This window comes from Epargyreus clarus, unplaced genomic scaffold, assembly GCF_041222505.1.
Source record: "Epargyreus clarus isolate Ecla_fem2 unplaced genomic scaffold, WU_Ecla_fem_2.2 ptg000006l, whole genome shotgun sequence".
NCBI lineage: Eukaryota > Metazoa > Arthropoda > Insecta > Lepidoptera > Hesperiidae > Epargyreus > Epargyreus clarus.
Genome location: NW_027332214.1, coordinates 2,678,387 through 2,702,813, shown reverse-complemented (window position 1 = coordinate 2,702,813; position 24,427 = coordinate 2,678,387). Strand labels below are relative to the sequence as shown.

The window sequence follows — 24,427 nt, the reverse complement described above, 5'->3', positions numbered from 1 at the left end:
CAAGTCCTCAGACAATTCTCTGAAGCGTTCTTCGACCGCTCAGAAAACCATTCCAACCCCTTAATCAAGGGTGCAGCGGACTATGCTGCCCCTCTTCCTACCCGTTACAATTGCCGTCGGCCAAGAAATATCTTGACCGACGCTCCTAACAAACTCTCCACCGATGTGGAGAATCTTCTGGCCGCCCACAGGGGCGTACAACTCTCCATAGAGAATCGTCTTCCCGACGATTCTAATCTTATTCATGATACGTTGACACCTTCAGTGTCATCTATCCAGCGGTAGCTCTCTAGGGAGCGCCGCTAGCGCCTCTCGCTCCGCAAACGAGAGGTCGCTATCCGATGTCGGCTGTACGGTCCCCTTGGACGAATGCCTTAAAGGAGTTTTTAGTGGGATGGTCCTCCCTTCAGGAGGACCTTTCAGTCAGCCCCACACGACGCAGGCACCGGCCGTCGCGGCCTGTAAGTGCTTGGACGCATTTTTTGCTCCTCCCTCTCCGTAGAGGGTCAGCCCTTTTTCCACCTACATCTGGGCGCCAAAAAAAAAAAAAAAAAAAAAAAAAATATGGAAAAATGTGTACGCCTCGGAATAAAAACAAGAAGAAAAGAACTGAAGATTCAAGTTGGAGTTTTATTTGAAAACCCATAATCTACAATACCAAATATATAACTTATATAAATGTATAACTATGTATAGCTATGTAAATGTATAACCAAATATAGAAATGTATAACTTTATGCACAAATATTAATTTTTACATAAAGTTTATTTAATTGTTATTAAGAAATATTTTTATTACGTAATGCAATATACTCGTATATAAGAGTAGATTTTACAACAAGAAATTAACCAAATTAATTAACTTAAAGTTTTTGAGAGAATCGCCGAAAGTAATATATTTAAACAGCTTAATATAAACCTCTTAAATATCTTCGCGGAACTCCAAAACTAATAAACCTTTTACTACATAAAAGGTACTTCGTATTGGGGAAATAGACTTTATTGCAGATCTTGATTACTAATCGTAAATTGTTTAAGTGTAATGACATTATAGATTTATAGAGTTTCTGCTAATTTGAACTCTGTGTCTTAAATTCAGGGATAGCCTAGTGGTTGAAACTTGGCCTCTATATCGTGGGTCTGAGCTTCAAATCTAGGGCACACGCCTCTGTATGTATTAGTTTAAATTATGTGCGTATTAAAAATTAATTATCTCTTGCTTTAACGGTAAAAGAATATAGTGAAGAAACCTGCGTACTTGAGAGATCGACAAAACTCAAGGGTAAGAGTATTCACACTTGGCCAGCGCGGACGATTATGGCTTAAATCCCTTAGAGCCGGTCCACACGGCGCGTTGCGTTGCGTTGCGTCGTCGCAACGCAAAGGTTTTGACGCATAGCCGGCCACACGGGCGCTGCGCCAACGCAGCGTTACTACGACGGAGTTGTAACGCTCCGTCATCGCAACGGCGACGCACCGTTGCGATGAGCATTTTAAGTAATCGTCGCAGTCATTCTATAGAAAGCATGGATCGGAAAAGACGTCTGGCATTGCTGCAATTACAACGTCACCGTCACAATACGTAAATATAAGCGATATCAGCTTGCGTGTGCGTTCCTTATCAACGCATAAACAACTGAGCGCTGCCGCTCCGGCGACGCAATGAATACTCCCCCTCCCGCTTCGTCTGGTGCGCTGCAGTTCAGTCGCGTATGCGCTGCGTCGACGCAGCGCACCGTGTGTACACTATGTTTATTAGTATGTAAAACGACGCAGCCACAGCGCTACGTCGACGCAACGCTAACGCAACGCGCCGTGTGGACCGGCTCTTACTCTGTGAAGAGTCCCGTGCCCAGCAGTGGACAGTAATGGGTTGACTATAATTTATTGATATCATTTTCTAGCTACGTATTGAAAGCAGTAGAGCTTTTCGAAATTCAGGTGAAATAGAATTTAAATTTGAGTTCTATTTAGTCAGGTTTAATTGTAATTATATCTTACATAATTTATACTTGCGAAAACATTTGGTTATTAATATATTTAAGTTATTTTAAAATTGTATGTTAGGTAGTTTAAGTTGCTAATCAACTTCTTTCAGCTACGTATTTTGAGTATTTCGGAAAAATAAAGTCAGGTACCTTATGCAAAAATGTAACATAAATAATACCAGTTTTACTCCGCACTTTTATTACAAATTTAGAGTTAGTACGATACGTAATCCCAATCGTACATTTTACGGTTACGGAATAAAACTTTACCGTGCAAACCTCATATCTGGGATAAAAGAATAAATCTGGGAGACATATGAATATTGTCTTTTTGTGACGTATCATTATTAAATTTTTTGCCCTCCTCCGGTCCTGCTGGGAAATGGTTGTCGTCGTATGTTCCATAAAAGTATATTACTTGTGGTGAGTACGCTAGGAAGGTCTAGGACGATTTATTGGGTACCTACTTTTTATCAAATTAACTAGCAAACGAGTATGTATTTCTCGTATGAAATGTGGTCACTGTCTAAATTTTATATGTATACCCATAGATTAGTAAAGATTACTCACTCCTAACTAGAAAATGTACCCAGTTTTGAGAATTGAAATACTTGCGTAAAAACGTTTTGCCACGTCTCCGTGCTAAAATATCCCTAAAATATTTGAAATAATTATTTATTTATTATGTAAATTCATGATAAATTACGCAGTATTAGTTATTTATTCGTAAATTTTCCCTAAAAATGTTTTTATTTGTCAAGAATTCAAAAAAAGAACTTACGATAATAAGCCATTTGTGGCTTCATTCAATTTCAAGGCGGCGAAGTATCTTTACTAATCTATGTGTATACCTAACAAAAAGGCAGACGGGACTTAATTTACTTATTAATGACAGTGTTAAGCACTGTTGTGTAGTTTGAAACGACTCCTTATAAAATTTTAAGACGAGTTCAAATTTATCAGATCTTAGATTTCAGGTAGAAATTTAATGTTATCGGGGGTTGATTAGGTAGGAACAGATGTCTTATTGGTCACTTACCATTGCCTGTGGTTTGTTTCTATAACGCGTTACAGAGAAACATAAAACAAAGTATTCAATAAAGTTATTTTTACGGCTATCAGCTCAATTTTACTCTATGTAAAATCGTATGTAAAAAGTACGAAAACATTTTTCGTGAAAACGGAATAAACCGCCCAGAATTAACCCTACATAATTACACGGTACATTTAAAGCACATAACCCGAAATCACACACGTACCTACATTATCGCGGGAATTAAATAAAAATATCTGTCGCGAGCAATACGGCCGTAAAGTACCCTAACCCTCCGAATGCGGACGTCGCAATAAAGAGGCCAAATTGGGCCAATTCTAATTTTGAATTCTGTCCCGACGCTGGGCCATAAAGACGTGTACAGACGGCAGAGGCAGTAAGTATTAAGCGTTTTATGAATTTCGCCAGTACACGCCGCTTCCGCCAGATGGCGCGACCGTGGGCTTATTAAATTTTGCAGTTAGTTCCGTGTGTTATGTTAAATATTAAAGTTTCGTTTATTTCGCTCGGTGACGGGTATTGCTTTAACGTTATTAAGTGGGTTGCGGTTCGCCTAGCTTTGCGCTAGGATTTACTTTTGTAGCATACCTAAAGAAAATTATGTAGGTACTCTAACGTTATTAAAATTATTAAGTAAGTTAATGTAATACGATTTTAAGAATGTCAGAGTTTTGTAATATTTACTAGGTCTATCAAACATTCAATTTTATGTCACTTCATTAAAAGTTATGTAAATTAGGTTTTACTTATTTATTTATACGGTTGAGAAATATAATTGATGCAAACTTAAAACTAACATTAATTAATTAGGTTAACTTAATTAATTGTTTAGTTAATTGAACTAAGTAAGATTAAAAAGAAAATGCGTGAAAATTAAATTTTATTTGTGACAACAAACGTTTAAAACATAATTTTGCCTTCCCCTGATAACCAGTGAATGATAATTTTGACTTACATTTCAATAACCAGTTATTCCGTTGATTATACAAGATACATTATCTTTCCGACAAGTCACCGATAAATCGCTGAGTACAAGAGTTGTCGACGTACCTCTATACTTAACCCCTCTTATCCAAAGGAAAGCCTTATTCAGCGAAAGTTATGAATTGACAATGATGTTAATAATGGGACATCTTATTGCATACGAGTTTTTATTGTAAGGCGTAATTTTACGTAGTTTAAGCACTTTTAAGGGTGTGATAACGTAGAGACTAGCATAGCGTTATGACGTAGTCATCAGGGGTAACACTGACATTTTTTTTTGACGAGGGGAAAACCTTCAAAAGGTACCCGACGTCGTGGGAGCGATGACGGGTTATGTCTTAGGTACGGACTTTTACCGCACTAAAACCCCCCCGGAGACCGTCCTCAGCGCTGCGTAGACGACTCCGGGATCTCCAAAGGAACGCAACCGGAGTCCACTTGGCGCGTGGCCCTGTCTGGGTCCGCCCAGATGATTATGAAGCTCGCCACTCCGTGTGGAGCGTACGACGGTATGAGGTCACACATACCATCGTTCTTCCCGGGGTAGCTAGCCTGGCGATTAGAGCTCCCACTCTTGCCGCCCGCAACCCCGAAAGCCCCCTTTTAGTCGCCTCTTACGACAGGCAGAGGATACCGTAGCCCTATTCTGATCCCGGAACTACAGGGACAAGGGGTAACACTGACTAGTGAAAAACTTCAGGCACTCTAATCCTCTTTGGAGCTGTTGAAAGATATAGGAGGCAGTATAAGGTGGTAGAACAATTTGTGGTTCGACTTCGTTTTGATGGGTTCCACTTTGAAGGGCATACCTATGCGTTGGAACTTATTCGCAAGTTCTCAGGGTTCATCGGCCAATTTCAAGTAGGAAGCTAATATAATCTGTGGTTGATTAGAGATGCCCATGAGTGGCAGAAGCCACCTGCCAGGTGGACTGAATACTCGATTGCTACTAAGAGTAGCATAGTATAAAAGTTTCCAATTACTATTGGGTTGTGTACCCATCTTTTTCTCCTTCAATTTCGTACAGATAAAATATAAAATAAAAACAGCACATTTATGTTATTTTTACCACCAATCACATTAGCTTTTATTCCGCGGATTCTCTAATATCATAAACATAAAGTACAAAGGAAACAAATGAAAAACCAATAAAGATCCAAGTAAAATGTATTCCGGTTAAACCATTGCCTGGCTTTGGGTTGGTGTTGTACCGCGAGCGAAGAAGCGAGAAAATATTATGAAAGTTTTGTTGTGAACAGTGGAAAATGAAATATTTGATCATAATTAGCAAAATGTGTAGACAGTTTGAAATTAAAGTTGTATTAGTTAGATGAACGCATTATTATAAGGCCGAAATAGATGGTAACTCCATACTGTTAATTATAAAACACGAAGGACGTTTACAATTTATTTAACGATGATATTGATCACTATAACATATCGTAGCAAACAAACATGCAACATCTGATGGTAAATAGCTGTTGCTGTCCATGTACATCTTCAATTTACCTTAGATAAGACGGGATTCCTACCACAGATGCGTCGATACACTTGAGGACAAAGTGTGAACACCTCTGGTGAGCATGTCACCCTTTAAACCAGAACACAGTAGCACTTAACACTTCTGTTATTAGGCAGAAATACTAGTATAGTCGTCACAATTTAATAGGCCCATTTTGACACATGCCATCGCTAGGCTCTAAGCATGTGACATACAAATCGATAACCAAAGAAACCGATTTTGACGACAAATCGATTAAAACCACACATCGTATTGTATAAATTACTTAATATTTTGTAAACAGAATATTTATTCTATATTTTTCTAAATCATCTAAATATTCAATAAAAAGGAGAATAGAAAATAAGTTGTAGTGTAATTTAAAAATTTAATCATTTTTAGAAGATTAAATAAAGCATCGGTCGTGAACTGTATTTTTTTTTTCGTTTTACATTCCCTAAGAAGCAAAGTAATCAAGTATTTTATTGTTATTATGATGAAAAAGGGATAAATAATAAGTTATTGGTAATTCTAAGTTTCGATTATTTGAAAGTTAATCGATTATGGTTTCTTCTGAATGCTTTGAAGCCGCAAGCTCTAGCAGTCACGTGGTCGTAATCTGCCTACTAAAAAGTTAGTTTAAGACATTAATGACATTGGGATGGCATGTGTCAAAATAGGCCTATTAAATTGTGACGACTATAGGTGCGGCGGCGGCGCCTCTAGAGTTGAGCAACAAGATCTACCATCTTCAAACTTTGTCTTTTCGTATTAAGCTTTATTTATCTTTTCTCGCTCACTCGCTCGCGATCAAACACATCCGATATACTCATACATGTCGGTCGTTTCCGTACAGCGTATAATCATAATACGTTTTTATAGTAATATCCTAAAATCATATTGATATTCTTCTGGCCGACGGAACCCATAGTTTGCATCCGGTAAGGTTGTATAGACACGATTTTAGTAAACCGTCGATTATTAGTTTTGTAAAAATGTTTTGGAAAAAAGCGTTTTCTTCAAAAATATTAGTCTTATGGAGAGCTAAGCGGTCCTGTTGTGGTTTGAATTGTATGGTTAGGCATATGCCTAAAATAGCAAATGATACATACATATATATAGGTACACTTAGGTATATGAGAATTTCCAAATTAGTGGATAATCTGTGGTTAATCTCAGGTAGAGTTTCAATGGTGTTTGCGGTTGATTATAGATGTAATGAATCAGTGACCACTAACTTTGAGTTAAACGGCATTCTAGTTTGCTACTTCCGTTTAAAAAGTATTAAACCTATCGCTAATCCATTCCTGTACGGATTTCGTTTTGCGACAAATAACACGGACTGTCATCTTAAGCTCCCCTTCGAAGGATGTAAGTAAGTAAACTGCTAGGGGTCACCTATCCACCACCATATGTGCTGCTGCTTTATAAGTAGATCATGAATAGTCATTATATGTCATATATCGCAGAGGATCGGGACAGGGGACAGCGGGGCAGGGTATTCGCATTTAGGTTTATCCATATATTATTATGTAAATATAACACATACGTGTAGCGTTAAGAGATTAGCGCTTATAAATCTACAGAATACAAATATGGCCATTGTTTTAATTGGTTACGATTTCAATTGGGGCACCTGGGGCTTGGTCGGCGTGGGGTAATATTTGGCGAAAATATTATATCTGTTTTCTTCGTTTGTTCATGCGAAAATATTTTAGGTTTAATTTTTCATATGTTATCCCTAAAATTGACAAGACAGAGGCGTCCATCCTTAATATGAAAAATAATTATACATAATTTAAAAACTAAAAATCACGCTAAAATCGCACAAGGAAAATCGCTAACTCTGATTCCTGACGATCCTGATGAGGAGAATGGGATAAAATTATTAAAATCGTGTATTGTCATCGGTTCTTGATAATTGTTCAAAAACTTAAATTATTCGGACTGTTTAAAGTGGGTAAACATCGACTTCAAAGATTCTGTTATATACATAAAATACAACCCAAGATAGTAAAAGCGTGGTAATTAGAACCATCGATTTCTTTATTAATTAAAATGGTAATTGGATTGTTTTTACGTTAGTCTATTTGTAAAGGCTCTGGTATTCGTAAAAGTTGAACCGAATTTAATGACACTTATAAAAAACAAAGGATTTTATAGACAATATCTAGGGAAAACTTATGTCTGAAAAGTGCTTAAGTATTATCCTGATGGCCTTCACTTGGCACTAGAATTTATAAAGTTAATAAAAAAGTAACTAATTTTCAATCCAACTTTCATCCCCCATGAAATAAAAACACAAACGCAACAAACATCCATTTTTATATTAATATTTCGCATATTATCCTCATGACAGACTCAAAAGTTACTCCACAGCGTAAGTCAATATTATTTATTTGACACTGATGAATCGAGTTAGCTGTTCCCATCATATTAGTCTTGTTAGTTCGAGCGGTTAATACACACTATTTGGACATGTTGACCCCTCATCTCATTCAACGATACCCCGTGAACGCCCAGATAAGCTCACTTCCTCGGAGGAGGGAAGCTCAACTTACCCTGGTTCACCCTAAGTTACCCAACTCCTAATAGGGTCAACCATCACTCAAGCAGTCCCTTCAAATGGTCGGAACGTTTTCCTCATTCGGATTGTCATGAAAATTGAGTTTTGTTTTTATTCCCGTGTGACAAGCAGATGGTACGGGAGATAATTTTGCATGTCTCTTTTTATGAAATAGGAGGACCATTTATATGGAACCCCTCGACTCCCGCGTCAACATTAATTTCTGTCTAATAAGAACAGTGTCATCTGCCCTTTGTCATTTGTATTTATTTCTAGAAGATTGAAGCTATTTGAAGTCAGTCACCTTGCTTCTCGTTAGGACAAGTTAAAATGCTTCATATGAGTACCACTTACTTCACTCTTCAAACCAGAACTCGGAAGCGAGTGTATGTAGACTGACTTGCATGCCATCTTAGTCGTCACGGGCAGCAACACCTCAGCGTCAGTAAGAACCCCTTCTGTACGAAATTAGATACAAAAGGCAGACCTATAGACAGTATTGGCTACTGAACATCGGAACTGCATTGTTATTTTCTACTTCAATCTTATGAAAAAGGAGGTCTGAAGTCCAATTAGGAAGTGGACCTTTAAATTGTATCCTGAAGCCTAAATGATTTATGAGACCATTACAATAAACAATGAATAAATTAAATAAATAAACAAATACGTAAACAAAGCCCGACAACTAAAGCTACAAAATAAGAAACTAATTTTGAAAATTTTCCTTCCAATTCGATATTGAACTACTTTAGATAATTATAATAGATTATTTGCTACAGCTAAGACGCATGCATTTAAATTGCTTGCAATTTCCCTTTGTTTGGATCCAATTGAAAATATACGGACTCTATTTTGTTTATAAATCGTAGCAGTTTTCATTCTGCGTTCATACAATTTATTTTAAGGAAGTACACAGCATATTTTCTGTTAAAAAATACAGTACAAATTCCTTCGTTATTCATAATTATGATTATTAATAAAATTGTTTTGACTGATATATTTCTTTTGAATTCTCAAAATTAATAGAAAATTATTGTGTTTTAAATGTTATAACGTTTCTTTTTTAAATAAAAATATCTTATACAATTTTCTACTGTCCATCTTCGATTATTTATTTGCGTAGTATCCGGATAATGGGTTATATCCCAAACCTCCCCCAGCTGTGGAAAGTATTCAATGAAGAGCAGTAGTGAAAGCCAAATAAAAAGCTGAGAAAACGTCCACAAAACTATCCCGTGTGTACACTCCATTGCTAACGGAACGCTTTGTTCGGAACTGGTGGAGCAGGGAGCGGGCAAACATTTTCCAAATAACTCGTCTAAATTAAGTTCATTTCACACACAGAAGCTCATATTATTAGGACTTCGGACTAACTGGCTCTTAGCAGTGAATGAGCACTTCTCTCAGATTTGTTTTAAAATTTATTCTTTGTAGACACAATTTGTTTGATTGGTACTTTCGTCTGATTTTATTATGTGACAATGTACACTTAAGGACTTGCAGAAAAGGAATATATTTAGTGGAGCTTTCTTACGCTAAATATTTTTTGATGAATTTTATTAATTTGTTCTGTTTTCGATCATTAGGAACGTTAAATATATTTAAATTATTGTTAGTTAGTTCCATTAGTCGAAAGTGATAATACAGGATGATTTTTTTAATAACAATTTCACGAAAGGAAAGTTATTTTTTATTAATTTTAGTAATATATTATTAGGTATGTAGTTTTCATTTTCATCACAATCCCCGTCTCTTTCTACTTTCATTTCACGCTCGTCCTTATAATTTCGGATTTGACCATTTAAGTCCACTTGAAAAATCACCCTGTATATTACTGGAAACGAATCTTTTTATTTTATTTAAATTCATCTTTAGATATGAAACCAGGCTAGCTCGCTCAGAAGCTTTTATTTTATCCCTAACGGTGTTGTCAGTGTAAATAAAAGTTATGTTAAATTTTTGTTGACAGTATACGAAATCGAAGTAAACGTATTTGGCGAGGGCTCACGAAACATTGTTTGTGTTTCTAAAACGTTTTGGTACAGTCAACATCGAATTTAAATGTTACGGAGTATTTACGCACGGGTAAGTAAGACCCAATGAACGCTTTTTAGGGTTATCAATAATCAACATTTTTAAGACTTACAAACAATCGACACATTTTTTTTATTGTTTAACCTAACTATGATAACGCAGACGTGCTACCTGATGGAAAGTAGTCAACGCCGCCTATGGACATTTGCAACACCAGAGGAGTCGCCAATGCAACGCCGACTTTAAAGGAGAGCTCGTTTTGCACCTGTTGTGCACATGTTAATTGTACTTATTTCAAATAGGAATCAAATTATGTAAGTCTATCCAGTTGTCGCTAGATGGCGCTATTTTCTTAAAACAGTCAATATGCTTACTGGAAATAATTTAAATTTTTTGTTGTTCGACTTGCGGGGACACTACCGTGCCCCCCGATATTTTTAAGTGGTCTTCAATGTACAGTAAATGTCAATAATATGATTATTTTCTATAATCATTTTAAAACTCATTGCTAAAGCATGCGGGCACCTCAAAACATAGCTAAATTCTCCAGAACGTAGCTGAAGTCTACCAATATTCGAAAGTATCGAAACAACTCAAATATGTGTAATTATGGAATATATCGCGATTTTGTTTATACAAAACTTCTTACAGCAAATATTGAGCCGGGTAAATTTTGTAGCTCGGTACTTAGAAATAGCAACGTTTGAGTTTTTTCATAGTAATATTACATGTGAAATAAAATAAATTAAATTGAAGCGCTTTCTTGTACAAAAATACTTTTAATTTTCTAATTTTCAAGCAAACGTTACGCACAAAAGCTTAATATTAATATACTAATCTATGATTAATATGTAGGTAGGTGTTGTGATAGGTACCAAAAGTTAAGTTCGTGCTAGGGAATATTTAAATATCGATAATAATTACATAACTTCATAAGACTTTAAATACCAAATAAAAATAGCGTATAATTTTCTATTTAGCATATAAAACCATTATTTAGAAGAGCCATGCATATTTAGTGAATTAAATGAGAGCACTCAGTGCCTTAAAAATTAATATGCATTACGTGAATTGCATAATTTGCTGGTCATTTAGCGGCAGGCGCTTAAGAAATACTTAAGCTTTTTAATATGACGATACTAGATTATAAGATTGCAGTTTAATTACATTGGCTGAAATCTTTTATATATTTATATATATAATATTGTAAAAGCAAAAAAAACAGCGCTAGCCTAGTGGTCAAGAAACTCAGCCTCTAGAACGAGGGGCCCAAAGTTCAGATGCCAGGCATGCACCTCTGATTTTTCATAGTTATGTGCGTATTAGAAATTAATTATCAGTTGCTTAGACGGCGAAGGAAAACATCGCGAGGAAACCCGTGAGAAATCTTAAAAAAATAGTTTTCAAAGGTATGTAAAGTTTACCAATTCGTTCTTGGCCAGCGCGGCGGACTATGGCCTAATCCTTCTCATGTTGAGAGAAGACGATTGGGTTGATGATGATGAAAAATAGCGTGGTCCAACTGTAGGATATGGTAAGTGGTCTAAGGGATGGTGGTTTAATTTAATAATGTTCTTCAATTCAATAAAATATACTCAATTTTCAAATTTAGCTAATTTAGCTAATTCTTATCACAAAGACCAACTTCCAATTATTTATCCCCTTTAAGGTATGTTCACATTAATAAGACCCGTGTTATGAATACTTAAACGAGGTCCCTATTGTTCTATGTCGCATGCGACATTAAATCGTATGCGACATTAATTTAGAATTCCGTTCGGGTTATTCCTAATTGGTTCACGTTTAATTCGGAATGATTGTCTTAAAATAGTATAATACGATTATATGTTTTATTATATGATTACGATTATGTGTAAGGTGAGACAGAAAGGCGGCGGCTGGGTGCTGATAGACTGTTTGCGATTGATTGTGTGATACTGTTTGACCTTAATATTTGTTAGTTTATAAACTAGCATATTCTGGCGCTAGATTACTTAGAAAACGTAATCATTTTTTTTATAATTATACCTAAACGATGAGGCAGACGGGCTACCTGATGGTAAGTAGTCACCGTCGCTTATGGACATTTGCAACACCAGGGGAGTCGCCAATGCATTGCCGGCTTTGGAGGAGAGCTCTATTTACACCTTTTTTGAAGAGCCCCATGTCATAGCGCTCCGGGAATACCTCAGAAGGAAGTTCATTCCACATCTTGCACGTCCGTGGCAAGAACGTCCGTGCATCATGTCATATTAATATTACATTGTCATCCGAATTATATATACATGCAAAAAAACAGCTAAATCGGATACCGGAAAGCGGAAAAAATTAACTTTCAAGATTTAATTCGAACATACACAGAACACAGGAAATTAAATAAAAGTGGTCCGAAATTTTACCTTTAGGTAGACAAAAAATCGTAATCAAAATAACTTACATCCATATTAAAGCGATCCACGGTTCGCGACAATAAGCCACGGGCACACTAGCTGCTACAGCGGGTAATCCACATTAAATAATTGGACGCAGTATAAATTAGATTGCGCTGCGGACCAAACCAAGAGTGCCGCAGTGGGAACGGCTGCAGTTTTAAATAGTTTTCGTACTTCATACTGTGGTAGCAACTAACTAATATTCATATTTTTCATAAGATCGAAGAAGACTAAATAAAAGCTAAAGAATTTAAATAAATATATTTTTACTCAATTTACATAAATAAGAATCAAAGGCCATTTGAGTAAGTGCTTACTTATGTATCTATCCCTTTCTCTTATATTAAAAAGATAAGGAAGTTAATATCTGTAACGAACAAATCAGACACAACGGAGGATCACAAAATAAATACTTTGAAAAGAGTTTGAAAAACACTGTACTAGATACAGAATGTCTGACAATTACTTAAATTTGTCATCTTGTCTTCTCCTATACACTTATATACCTAATATACAACGGATAAACGCAATAGTGTGTTATAGATAAACGACTAAAACCGAAAAGAGCGCCGAATCAGCATCCAAAACCAGACACTAAAACTAATACGAATTCTGAAAATTACATATTCTAAGAACTAATGAAAAGCCACTGTAGCGGTCAAAGGAAATAATTCCATAATTTTGTATTCCAGTCTATTATTATCCAAGTTTCGTTATTATTTTCCTAATGAGTCCTCTTCAAAACGAAGATTCAATCTAAAGTTGTTTCGAGTGTTACTGAGGGACTATCTTACAAATGCGGTCCAGACATAAATAAAAACTGGTTAAGTGTGAGTGGGGCTCGTGTATGTAGTGTCCCGTGGACTAAGCAGTGATAGTTTTGTGATATGAGTTCAGCTTCTCATGTCAGGGGTCCGCGGTTCAAATCTTATCACACATCTAATATTTTGATTTAATGTATTATTGCTTGCAATAATGGTAAAGATATGGTGTGAGATTCTTAAAAGACGTGTAAAGTCTATCAAGCATAGCCAGCAAGCAGACCCTCTAGACTCCTTACTCTTACGGGAAACCCGTGCCCAGCAGTGTAATAATGAATCTCTCAAAAGTTCTCAAAAGTCCAGAAAATGAATACTTTTCTATTTACTCTTATTTAGATATTATTTTTAAGTTAAAATGAAGCTTTGACAGGAAAATTAAGTCACATCTAAAATATAATTTATATTCGATGAGCTTTCAACCCTTATCGAACCCTCGAAACTCATGGTTGATTTTCCAAAAACTGTGACTTACATCTTAAATTATTCCTAACCAGTTCTAATTTTCATAGAATTTGCTCAAAAATCGGCGTACTTTAAAAAAATAACCCCTATTTTACATCAAAAAGTCCTATTAAAAAAAAATCCATCCCCATTTTATATCCTATCAAAAGTCCTTCTTTAGTCTTCATTTTTAAACAGAAAAAAAATTATATTCTTGCAACATTTAATTTCCAAATTTCTGTGCGGAACACTAAAACCTGTGTGCAAATAAAACAACGAAGGCTTCACCGCGGCTTAATGAAGAACTAATTAAAAGTTAGTTGGATATTATTCCGACGGACCAAACTGGAAAGTTCCAACGTAATTTGTTAATTATAAAAAGAGCGGTTTTTTCAAAAGTTTTTTACCCAAGTGAATTCTTATTTTCTTTTACACCTTTCGAGGGAACACGGTGTACAGATCGTAATTTTACAAAGTTTAGTGCGGTCGAAAGTTGGATCGTTGACCTCTAGTGGCTAAACATTGTTTTGAAGGCAGAATCCTTTGTGGTTCGACTCCGGCGGCAACACAGTCACACCTATTTCTGAGTATTAACAGTAGTGTTAAGCGCTGATGTGTTCTGGTTTGAAGGGTGTGGTACGGAAGACATACTTTGCCAAGGTATTCCACCTTAGTCCTCGTAGTAGCGGTGCATCTGTTGCCGATCTCAGGTAGGAGTTTTATCCTATCTGGGGTTGATTACAGTTCTCCATTACGGCAGTAGCTCTTACCACTGACTGCATGGTATTCATAAAGGACTAAAAAAAAATAGTGCGGTCATCACATAATCTTATATCAAAAATAAAATTCAAATTCCTAATAAACTGTCGTTTGAAAATTCTTATTACCTACCCAAGTCATTAGCAATTAGCGATAATGATTACAAAAGGTCCAAATGAGCGGAATAACGTTGTTATCTATTCACCTAAAACCATTACCGTCCTTGGGAATAATTAAACAGATGTTCGAGAAAGAATAACACTGGCTGGTTCATTTGGGTCCTCATAAAATTCTGGACACGCATCCCATAATGTGGCGGGAGATGTTTAGGGAATGGTGCAAGGGAAGAGATTAAGCGTTTAGCGTTGAATGACTTTTAGCTTCTTTTTCAGCAGTCTGCAAAGGGTTATGCTTTTCGAGTGTATATATGTCACGTTATTTAGTCCACGCCAAACTGCTAGTCCGCTCTGAAGTTGTTGCGAGCAGGTGTAGTCATACAATTTGCTATGGCGACGCGATTCATTAATATATTCAGAGTGGACTAGCAGTTTTACGCGGACTATACGCCTTGCAGCTCAAACGGTTTGATGGATTTTAACATGTGATGTAATTAGATTCTTCTAAATTAGGTTAGTGACATAGGTCTCTTTAGGTAGGTTACATCCCTTTTCTCAGTTAATTAATTTTAAGCAGGTGGTATTTTTATGATGATCACTAGTTTTTGACTAAAGTAAAATTTATTTTATGTTTTTTTTTCTAACCTTTTTTTTCTAAATTCATTAAAATCTTATTTACGTTTTATCGATTTTGTTCTATGTGATTCATGTATATAACAAATGTATTGTATGTATATACATATAAAATAAATATTTTTTATTGGATCCAGGGGTACCACCACCACACCCATTTCTGCCTTATAACAACAACGTTAAGCGATGCTGTGTTTTGGTTTGAAGAGTATTAAAAGGCAGAAATAAAAGATTCATTCCAATTTTGTTTCGAAGCAGTAGAGTTTTTCTAATTGATTAATCTAATTTCTAATTCGTGACTGTACGTTTAATACTTTAATTAAAAAATGCAAAAAAATGTAAAAAAAAATAAAACGAAAATCGCTTGTAACTTGCACCACATCCGAAAAAGACTAGGTCCGAATCCCGCAATTTGCAGGACCTCCCTTTTATTACTACGCTACGGGAAAATACTAATCGTTAACACATCTTTTTCACCTGTGCAATAGTAGAAATACACGATACCTCTACACCTACATAGTTTGAGGCAAATAACAACGTACCTACACTTTTAAAATACTACCCGTACATTTAGGGTGGGTTGCATCGAAAGCCCGGTTAAAGTTTGCGTTAAAGTTAAATATAACAGTAATTTAGACGGCAGCGATGGAATGTAACCATTCTGTGTTGCACCAATTTACTCGTCATTAATGACATTTCTGTCACCACAATTTTTAGTCGACGTTGACAAATAGATAACTTGACATATACTGTAACTTTAACCGATCAAAATCGAGCGGTTAATTTTAAGTATTAGTTATGACGTAATTTCAACGTCAACTAAAATGGTGCAACTAATGATTTTTTAAATCATGTATTTGACGATTGGTTAGGCTTTGTAGACGTTAAAGTTACATCATGCCTTGTTTTAAGGAGATTTTGTTTGAAGTGAAGAGAAGTGCAAGTAAAAATGCAGTGCCATTAGCCTCATCGTGTTCAACCCTTTATTGTTCCACTGGGCACGGGTTTTCTCTCAGAGTAAAAGGGGCTTAGGCCGTGCTGGCCAGGTGGAGATTGATACGTATATGTTACAGCCAAAGTGATCAAATAGCTATTATACATAATGACTGGTTATTGTCTACAATGACTAATTTTTACTAATTTGACGAAAAAAAATATGCTTAAGGAAAACTGAAATACACACATAACCTTTACTTATACTTGTTTTATTACTTTATCCAAGTCTTTGAAGATATTATAATATGTAAAGGCTGGTTAATGTGTTTATTTCGTGTTATTTATCACTTTGACCAAATTGAGTAGATATTATACATAATGGCTAGGTATTATGTATAAGTTCTGAATTTATCACTTCGGCTGTAACATATAGACTTCACACATCCTTGAGAAGTTTTAAATAACTCTTGGCTGTTTCAGATGTGTGGTGTGGGATTTGAACCTCGGACAGCTATATTTATTTTCATAACAGAAGCACAGACAAAAAGTCCAAAAAGCAATTTAAACTTAGTGTCCTTAACTTTCACATTTATGTTTATTAAACATATCTAGAGGCAATGGCCAAGTACCAGTTGAACATAGAGATGGGGTTCCGTACCATTTTTGTATTAACTTTGATTAGTATTTCAGTAATAAGCACGAAAAAATACCGGCTTCTTGTAAGTACTCCTTTAATATATTTAATTTTTGTATTATATTCATTTTAAGTATTGCTTTTTATAGCAGCTACAGTAATACGCTTTTTAAAAAATTAAGTGTCCATCTATTACGGTTTAAGAGATAGAGCTCTGTGACATATGGACAGACAGCGGAGGCCTAATACTAGGGTTCTACTTTTACCCTTTAGGTACTGAACCCTAAAAAGCACGTACTCAAAACAAACATTCATTGTAAATAGGGTGGCTTACCCTTTTTTCGAATCCTTAAAAGCTTTTTACTTAACTACTTATTAGTTAAACATAATCCGATGCTGATTGAACTTAAATAAATACAACGGTTTACGTATTAACGACCTTTTTCGTCCCTATCGCGGGTTTTCGATTTTTACGAAGGAACTTCAGATATTATTGGATTAAAACTAGTTTTTGTCAAGTTTATAAAGACATCTTGACCCGCGTAGTGAAGCGGTCAACATATCGATCTGATGCGCAAATGGTTCCAGGTTCGTTCTCCGGTAAAACAATATCGGCATGATGAATTTAGATTTTTTTTATTTTATAATAGAGGAGAAGCAGATGAGCATGTAGTCCACCAACGCCAGATAGGATTAGATATTCCTACCTGAAGTCGGCCACAGATGCGCCGCAACCCCTGAGGACTAAGCTGGAACGCCTCGGTAAAGTCTGTCTCCCTTACCACACCCATCAAACCGGAACACAGCAGCGCCTAACACTGCTGTTATTAGGTAGAATAAGCTGTAGCGGTGGTGCCGCCGGAGTCGAACCACAAAGGGTTCTACAAAATAGATATCTGTTCTGGGCAGTTGTGTGCTCATGGCAATAACGACACAGTGAATCCTAGTGTGGAGCTGTGAGTGCAGAAAGTGTATTAGACTCTTACTAGTGTTTTAGACTTTTAAAATTTTGTCTTTGCGAAAGTACCATCCAAGTTTAGTCTAGTATTTTCAGAATTAACCTACAGGTTAACAGTTAACAAAACACATTAATAGTGCAGAAACTGATATAAGGTAGTATACCTAACTCTTTCTGTAAGTTTGCAGTGCCTGGCAACGTATATGAGTTTAAAACTAGGTAGTTATTTTAAAATTACAGACAGACATCGCAATTTTATTCATTCGCAACCATGTATTAATTAGCGAGACCGTGTTTCACCGAAGCGTTGCGAAGCGTAGTGAAGTTACGCGTTTCGTTTTTGGATATTCGTTGTACTCTAAATAAGTATCGCAATTATATGGAGACTCGAATATTGCGGTGTCGGTTTTGGGTTCAAATCCAAATTAGTTAATCCGTTTGTTTAACAACATTTCAGTTAACTGTAGAAACCTAGGTAGGAGTTTCGTTATTATGGTGATGTGTATTGCTTAGTGGTTTCAAACCTGACCTGTCAATCGGGGGTCCACGGTTTAAATCTCAGACACACACCTGTGATTTTTCAAATAGTAGAAAAAATAATGATTACTGCTTAAATGGTGGAGAAAAACATTGTGTAACCGTATTAGACATTGGTCGAATCAGGAGTCAAACCCGTGAATTAATTGTCGTTGTCCATCAACAATATTTTAGATGCATGAATAGTAAAGATGTTTCAGCTCCTACTTAATAATTTATAACACTCAATATATTACAATATATTTCTACCGACAACTCAATATATTTCTACCTAATAACAGCTGTGTTAGGCGCTGCTGAGTTCCGGTTTGAAGGGTGTGGTAAGGGAGACAGACTTTTCCGAGGCGTTCCAGCTTAGTCCTCAGGGGTAGCGGCGCATCTGTGGCCAACTTCAGGTAGGAATATTTAATCCTATCTGGGGTTGATTACAGATGTCCATGGGCGGCAGTAGGCACTTACCATCAGGTGGATTGCGTGCTCATCTGCTACTCCTATATTATAAAAAACAAAAAACTCAAGCATACTTAAGCAACTTAGGGCCCGTTCAACTCATACATTTTTAAAGCCGCCAACAGTCACATAAAATAAAATTTATTTACAAAGCCCTTTCTTTTGTCTTTTATAAACCGTACTATAAATCGGGTGAGGTCATTAGATCATCTCCAAATATGGTTAATTATGATCCTAATATACTTCTTCGACAGTAACAATAAACGCCAATAACGGAATAAAAAATAACGAAGATATAATTGAATTTAAATGAGCGTATTACTGGATATGTCTGTTGCGAAATTATATTTATTCATGGTAAAGGTTCCATTAATATAGATAGAGCTATAAAGCGCAAAAATGCGTGTTGAATGTGGCATGTATTATTATTTATTATGGTTAAAAAAATATTAATTTTGAAATTAGAAGTGTACCTAATGGATTCGTATTATTTACTGCAATAAAACAACTTAAGTATACAGAACTGTCCACAGCTCATGCTGCTGTCTCATTCTTTGGCAGTCCCTGCAGCTCAAACGTAAGTAAGTGCAGTCTTCATTTTACTTCCGGTTTTTATCATTTTTGTTTAAGAAAAAATGGGCAACCGACTGACCTAAAAACCGACAGGAGCTACAAGGTACAAAAAGGCTGTCAAGCGCCTGTTGAACCATACACTGCAAACAGTTCCATAGTCAAAATAAAAAATATTTTTGCTTTTAAAAAGTCTAATCCAACTATAAAAGTTAAGGAGTGAATTTAAACTATAACATTTAAGGATAAATACTACACGTAATAGAATTATTATTGAATTAATAAAAATCGAAGAAAAAATATAGAAAACTCGTAGCCACTTCCACGCTACAGAATTTAAACATTCGTGTAATAAAAAAGAGAGTAGTCGGCGAGAAATAATAATTTCTGACGCGGGCCATTGGACGCAGGCATTCCGATCACGTACTTCAGACAATGAAGATTTTTTACAGGCCCCGGAGAATTCGGATCTTCTCCATTCTGCACCTATTCGGAAGTAAGCATTTCTTTGAGACCCCATTTAAGGTTGTGTACGCTGAACCGTGAGCTATCGGTTTTTGGTGGAATTCTTCACTTTAAAAGTGGAATTTAATTTGAAATCAGTTCTGGTTGTGGCTGATTATAAGGTATTGTTAACGCTACGGTATTGAATTACTGCTTGCAACGAAAGCTAGAATAAGACGGTGTACGATAATATTAAACAATTATGGAAAGCAGTGAATAGAAAAATGCTCAAGAGGTGGCGTAAACTAAATTACCTTACAAATGTAAGTTAGTTACACCTGGTTAAAATATAATAAAATAAATAAATAAAATAAGCCTTTATTACTGCACAAGTTACAAACTAAGTATTTTGAGGTTTTACACTTTGAAATTTACACATGTATATGTTTTTAATGTTTTGTTATTATTATTGTTTTCTCTTTTTTTTTTCTTAAATTCGGCAAACTTTATTCCCCTGTAGCAGCTTGTCTTCCGACAAAGGCCTCCTCTAAAGATTTCCATTCATCTCTATCCTTAGCTATCCTGATCCATCGTGGGCCAGCTATCTTTTTAATATCGTCTTCCCACCGTTTCAATTGTCTTCCCCTTTTTCTTGTCGCCTCTCGTGGGTACCATTCTGTTATAGATCTTGTCCATTTCTCTTCCTTTTCTCTTAACATATGCCCTATCCATCTCCATTTAAGTTTTTTCGAGACTGTCTGTACATTTTTAAATTTGGTTTTGCTTTTGATTTCTTTCAGTCTTATTCTGTCTCTTCTCCTAACTCCAATTACACTCCTTTCGATTCCGTTTTGACATACATTTAATTTATTGCATAGCCGGTCTGTCAATGCCCATGTTTGGCAACCGTACGTCAAGCAGGGTAAAATGCACGTGTTATATATTTTACTTTTATATGATATAGGTATTTCATTGTTTTTCATAACTTCACTTAGAGACCAGTATCTTTTCCAGGTATTTGTCACTCTTCTTTCTATTTCTTTTTGCATGGAATTAGATGTCGATATCAGTTGTCCTAAGTACACATATTCATTTACATATTCTATTTCTTGGTTATTTATTCGTATAGTATATGTTTGTATGAAATTTGTCATAATCTTAGTTTTAGATGTATTTATTGATAACCCGGCTTTAGCACTTTCATCCGACAACTGTTGTAACATTTGCTCTAAATTTCTTGGACACTCTGAGAATAAGATCAAATCGTCCGCAAAACGAAGATGATTGAGATTTTCCCCATTGATATTCAGACCGTTCTGGGACCAATCCAGGGCCCGGAAAATCATCTCCAAAACCGCAGAAAATAGTTTTGGAGATATCGGATCGCCCTGGCGGACACCTCTACCTACTGGGAATTCCTCTCCTGTTGTTTCCAGCCTAACAGTTGCAGTGCTCTTTGCATAAATATTTTTTAAAAGTCTAATGTACTTTGATTCTACACCCTGCCTACCTAGTGCTTCCCATATGTATTGGTGATCCAAGCAATCGAAAGCCTTGTTAAAATCAACGAAAGCTAAGTAATAATGTTTGTTATATTCTTGGTATTTCTGAATAACTTGTCTTACTACATGGATATGATCTATAGTGGAATAGTTGCTTCGAAAACCCGCTTGTTCTTTCGGTTGGTTTCCATCGAGAGTCCTGGTAATTCTAGATAGTAGTATTTTGGAGAATACCTTGTAAATGTTCGAAATCAAACTTATTGGCCTATAATTTCCAATATCACCTTTGTCCCCTTTTTTGTGCAACAGTATTATTGTTGATTTCGTCCAGTCATCTGGGATATACTCAGATCTTATGATTTCATTAAATAGCTCTGTTAAATGCGGAGTAATGGCTGATACTGATATTTTGAGAATTTCGTTTGTAATTCGATCTGGGCCGGTAGCTTTCTCACGTTTCAAGGAATTTATAGCTCTGGTTATTTCTTCTTTTAATAGGTCAGGTGGATCCTCTTGTTCTATTATTGTTTGTTCTGTCGCGGATTTTATTAGATTGTGATTCTGATACAAATTCCGATAGTAATCTGTAGCAATTTTAATAATTTCAGATCTTTTTGCAGTGCGATTTCCGTCCTTTCTAAGCATATTTGGCATCCACGTCTTTGTTTGGTCTAATTCTTTAATGGCTTTTGTAATACCGCCCGTTCTTTCAATATATTTCTTCATTACATTTATTCTTTTTGATTTTCGGTCCTTTCTTATTTGCTCATTGATTTTTTTACTAATTTCAGTAATTTTTTGCCGGTTTATATTTGATTTGTTCCTGCTTATAAGTTCTTTCCTTTCGTAAAGCAAATTTTGAGTTTCTAACGATATCATATTTTTATTGGTTGCATTTGTTTTCCTAGTTTCTGACTTAAGTATATTTACTAGCCTGTCGTATTTTTCTTGGATTGGTATATTTCCTTTCATTTTCTTACTTAATGAACTGTTCAGGTTATCCAGATATGTATCGCTATTCCCAGTGAATATAGGAGTTATATATTTATTGTGGAACTTCCTACTTTTCTTTATATTCCCAGCCGTGAGTGTTGCTCGAACCATTCTATGGTCCGTGTTAAAGTTTAAATTTTTGACTACAGTTACATCATTGAAAGCTTTCGGATTATTCGATAAAATGTAATCAATTTCGTTCTTGTACAATCCATTGGGGGCGACCCATGTCCATTTCTTCGCAGTTTTCTTCTTAAAGAAGCTATTTAGGATGCTTAGTTTATTTTCAGAACAAAATGTGACTAGTCTTATGCCATTATTGCTTCTTTTACCGTATCCGTGTTTCCCTATTATGTATTCTTCTCCCTTGTTGCATAGTCCGACTTGTCCATTGAAGTCACCCATTATGATGATATTCTTGTTAGCACTATTTAGAGTAGTTTGCAATTGTCTGTAGAAATTTTCAGTTTTTTCGATATCCTCGGGTTTGTTAGATTCGGTTGGTGAGTATGCTTGGATTATGGTCCACAATGTATAGTCTTTCTGTGTAGGTAGTTTTATATTAAGAACAGCTATTCTTTCCGAAATTCCTTTGATTTCATCTATTTTGTCCACCATGTCCTTTTTTATAAGAAATCCTACTCCATGCATTCCTGGTGTCTCACCTTTATAGTGTAAAATATATCGTCCATTGTCTATTATACCTTCTCCAAGTTTTCTTACTTCGCTGATCCCTAGTATATCCCAATTTAGATTTTCTAAAGCAGTTTCGAGTTCTAAAAGTTTTTCCGGGGTTCTTAATGATCTAGCATTGAGGGTAGCTATGTAGATATTAGTTGCTTTTTTGTATGTGATGCAATTCTTCCTAAGAGGGTCGTGGTCATTTTCCCCCACGATGACCAGTCGGCTTGGGGGAGGTATGTTGTTTCCAATTGTTTTATTTCCTATTTCATTGTTTTGTTTGTTTTCCCGTTTGCCGATGTTTAGTTGCTATTGGTTTTTTCCTCCAGGGTAAATTGAAAGTGAGTTTGATCTGCCACGCATTATATCGAAAGCATTCGTGCGATTTGCTTTGGATGACGTAAATGTCTGTTGTTTTTTGGGTTGGCTGCTAGATTGAGGCGACAGAGATACTTCCCTTTTTCTTTTGTCTTTGTTTGATTTATTTTCTTTAATGATTAGCTTGTCATAATGTATGTATGCAATGTTACCTTTACTTCTTTCCTCGATTACTTTAGGTTGTAAAGCTTTTCTTATTTCAATAACTTCTTTAGGATAATCTTCTGTAATATATATGCGTTTGTTTTTAAGTAGGTTCTTCTTTTTCATTATCTCTTTCTTCTTCAAGCTATTCACAAATGAAAGTAGGACAGGCCGTGGTTTGTCGCTCTCCTTGTTTATTTTCCCAATTCTGTGGATTTTGTTTACCTCCCATTCCTCCACATTTAATTCCAGCCTCTCCCTGAAAATTTTCAAAACAACGCTTAGGAGTTCTAACGTGGAATTATTCTCCTCCTTCAAACCAAAAATGACTATATTGTTGTTTCGCTTTTCCTTCTTTAGATACTCGATCTCTTTTTCAAGCCGTTCCACTTTTAATTTCAAGTTTTTATTTTCTGCTAGGATAGGTTCCAATTTCATGTCCATTCTATCCATTATTGTTTTGGTAATAGTCTCTGTTTGTTGTGCTGATTGAGTTTGCATTTCAATTTTCATTTTATCAAATAACATTAAAAATTGTTCTTCCATTTTTAAAAGCGTGTAATGGAACGTATTACTAAGTTCTGGCAACACTGATTTACCTCTATTGTCTCTGGCAGTTTGCTGATGACTTACGTATTATGTTGTCAATGTCTTGTGACAAGTTCTTGACCTCACTTTTCGATATTTTCAACTTAATTTCTTCAGTGTGTTGGAATTATGGCGCGACTTTTTAATGTAAACTGCACTCCACGATACTTCAGGTTTTTATTCTGCACTGATTAGTTGTTACCGGGAAGCTACTATTATTTTTAAATGACGTTTTAATGCAGACGGACAATACTGTGATGTTTACGCTTTGAGAACCGGAAAC

The 24,427-nt window shown here is 35.7% G+C and overlaps 1 protein-coding gene across 1 annotated transcript; it reads right to left on the bottom strand.

Moving 5' to 3' along the window:
- Positions 1–20,220: 20,220 nt before the first annotated feature.
- Positions 20,221–24,427, bottom strand: LOC140742657 (uncharacterized). The gene has a single exon (XM_073073609.1). The coding sequence runs from the start codon at positions 24,100–24,102 to the stop codon at positions 23,344–23,346; it is 759 nt and encodes a 252-aa protein (XP_072929710.1). The 5' UTR covers positions 24,103–24,427; the 3' UTR covers positions 20,221–23,343.

What these genes read in the sequence shown, in the direction of transcription:
- LOC140742657 (XM_073073609.1), bottom strand. Translation starts at nt 24,102, where the DNA reads ATGGAAGAACAATTTTTAATGTTATTTGATAAAATGAAAATTGAAATG.